The sequence below is a fragment of the Vigna umbellata genome, chromosome 8 (assembly GCF_029865625.1).
Source record: "Vigna umbellata cultivar VRB3 chromosome 8, Vumbellata_1.0, whole genome shotgun sequence".
NCBI classification, from domain to species: Eukaryota; Viridiplantae; Streptophyta; class Magnoliopsida; order Fabales; family Fabaceae; genus Vigna; species Vigna umbellata.
Genome location: NC_142172.1, coordinates 16140280 through 16141919, shown reverse-complemented (window position 1 = coordinate 16141919; position 1640 = coordinate 16140280). Strand labels below are relative to the sequence as shown.

Genomic DNA, 1640 nt, shown 5'->3' with positions numbered 1-1640 from the left:
CAAGGGCTTTGGGGAGTGAGCTCATCTAGTTTCTAGTATGTGTATCGAATGAGCAAGAGGAAATTAATTACTTTGGTATTACGATGCGTATATGTTTGACTGTTTGTTGAAATGAATTATAAATTAATTAGGTAAATGAAGTCAATCTTTTGTTATTGATTTCCATATGATATTATCTTTGGTTATTAGTCGATGTGGAATTTACATACATTATGACTAGTATAGGGCTGATCATGATTTCGTAATTCACATGATGAACAAATGCTACTTGTCATTGTTTTATGGTATCAGTGTAACGATTTATGGTTGTTTTGAGTGAACTTCAATTCTATAAACATGTTTGATGCAATCTCAACTATTACTTGTCATTGATTTGTTGAATTTATAATTTTTATGGTGTGGATACATGATAGTATTAGGAGTTATAAACGTAAGGTACTGCTAGATAGTGTACTAAATTATATTAGAATAGGTCTTAATATTATGAGTGTAGATACCAATTAAGTAAATTAATTAATAACTAGCATTGCACGTTAAACCGGCTAGACACATATATATAGGTAAGCAGGATGTGTTTAAACTGAATGAATCAAGGAAAAACATAAGATTTAATTAATTTCATCATCAGAGTAAAAATTTACAATAATAGATTTTCCTTCCTAAGCCAATATTTAACTTCTGGCTTGAGTCTTGTAAATACCCAAAATCAATACAACTCTTCAAGTGTCCAATTTTAATATAGACCGAGGAAGGAAGATTGAACATCTATAGATTTATTGAGGAAGAAACACCAATATGAGTAGAGTTATTGAAAAACCAAATGTCTTAACCATTACACCGAAGATGGTCTTACCCTTGTGATAAATAAAATCTATCTTACACTACTTAAACAAAATAAATAAACGAATTAATGCTGCTAGATAAAAACAAACCGACAGACCTGACAGTAAGAACGCAAAGTTACCTTACCATGAATCAAGGAATCAACTTTAAACCATATTTAAAAAAAATGATTGTTAGCTAGTTTACGTTAGATTTAAGTCTATAAATAAATATATAATAATAATACTACTACTACTACTACTAATAATAATAATAATAATAATAATAGTAAAGATGTTCAAAAGTCGATCACAAGTGATCTTTAAAGATTACAGTCCATAGTAATATAAATACATAAAGACAATTGTAGTCTCCTCGAGGAGACTATTCTTCGGCGGAAGGCAATCGTAAGGAAAGCTCAATGGAAGGAGCCTTCACCTGGAACTGTAGGGAAGGAGAAATCTCTCTTTTATCAGGAACGGGAGGGATTGGAAAAAGATCCAACGTCACCTGATCTGGAACCGACAACGCTATCCATGAAAGATCTCCAAATAAATAAAATTAGAAATGTTAAAATAATAATAATAAAAATAATAGATAAATAAAAGAAAAAAATACAACATATCTTACCATTCATAAAAGGCGGCAAGAGGGGTAGTGGAGAGTAAGATGTGGTGGTGGTGCTTTGCTTCAAGCATCGTTGCTTTTCACGATACCCATAATTTTGAAACCAACAATAAACGCTATACTCTCCAATTTTCCCATAAACTTTAAGTCTCGTTGCAATCTCGTGCACTTGCTCTCTATTTGGATTTCGT

The 1640-nt window shown here is 31.3% G+C and overlaps 1 protein-coding gene across 1 annotated transcript in view; it reads right to left on the bottom strand.

Annotated features, from left to right (window-relative positions):
* Nucleotides 1-1206: 1206 nt before the first annotated feature.
* The window catches only part of LOC148194123 (WUSCHEL-related homeobox 4-like), an 834-nt gene continuing 400 nt past the window's right edge, over nt 1207-1640 (bottom strand). The window contains exons 2-3 of the mRNA XM_088097120.1: nt 1453-1640; nt 1207-1367 (exon numbers count right to left, since the gene is read on the bottom strand). The exon at nt 1453-1640 is cut by the window's right edge and continues 114 nt beyond it. Of these exons, the coding sequence (XP_087953246.1) occupies nt 1207-1367; nt 1453-1640 (349 nt within the window). The remainder of the gene's footprint in view (nt 1368-1452) is intronic.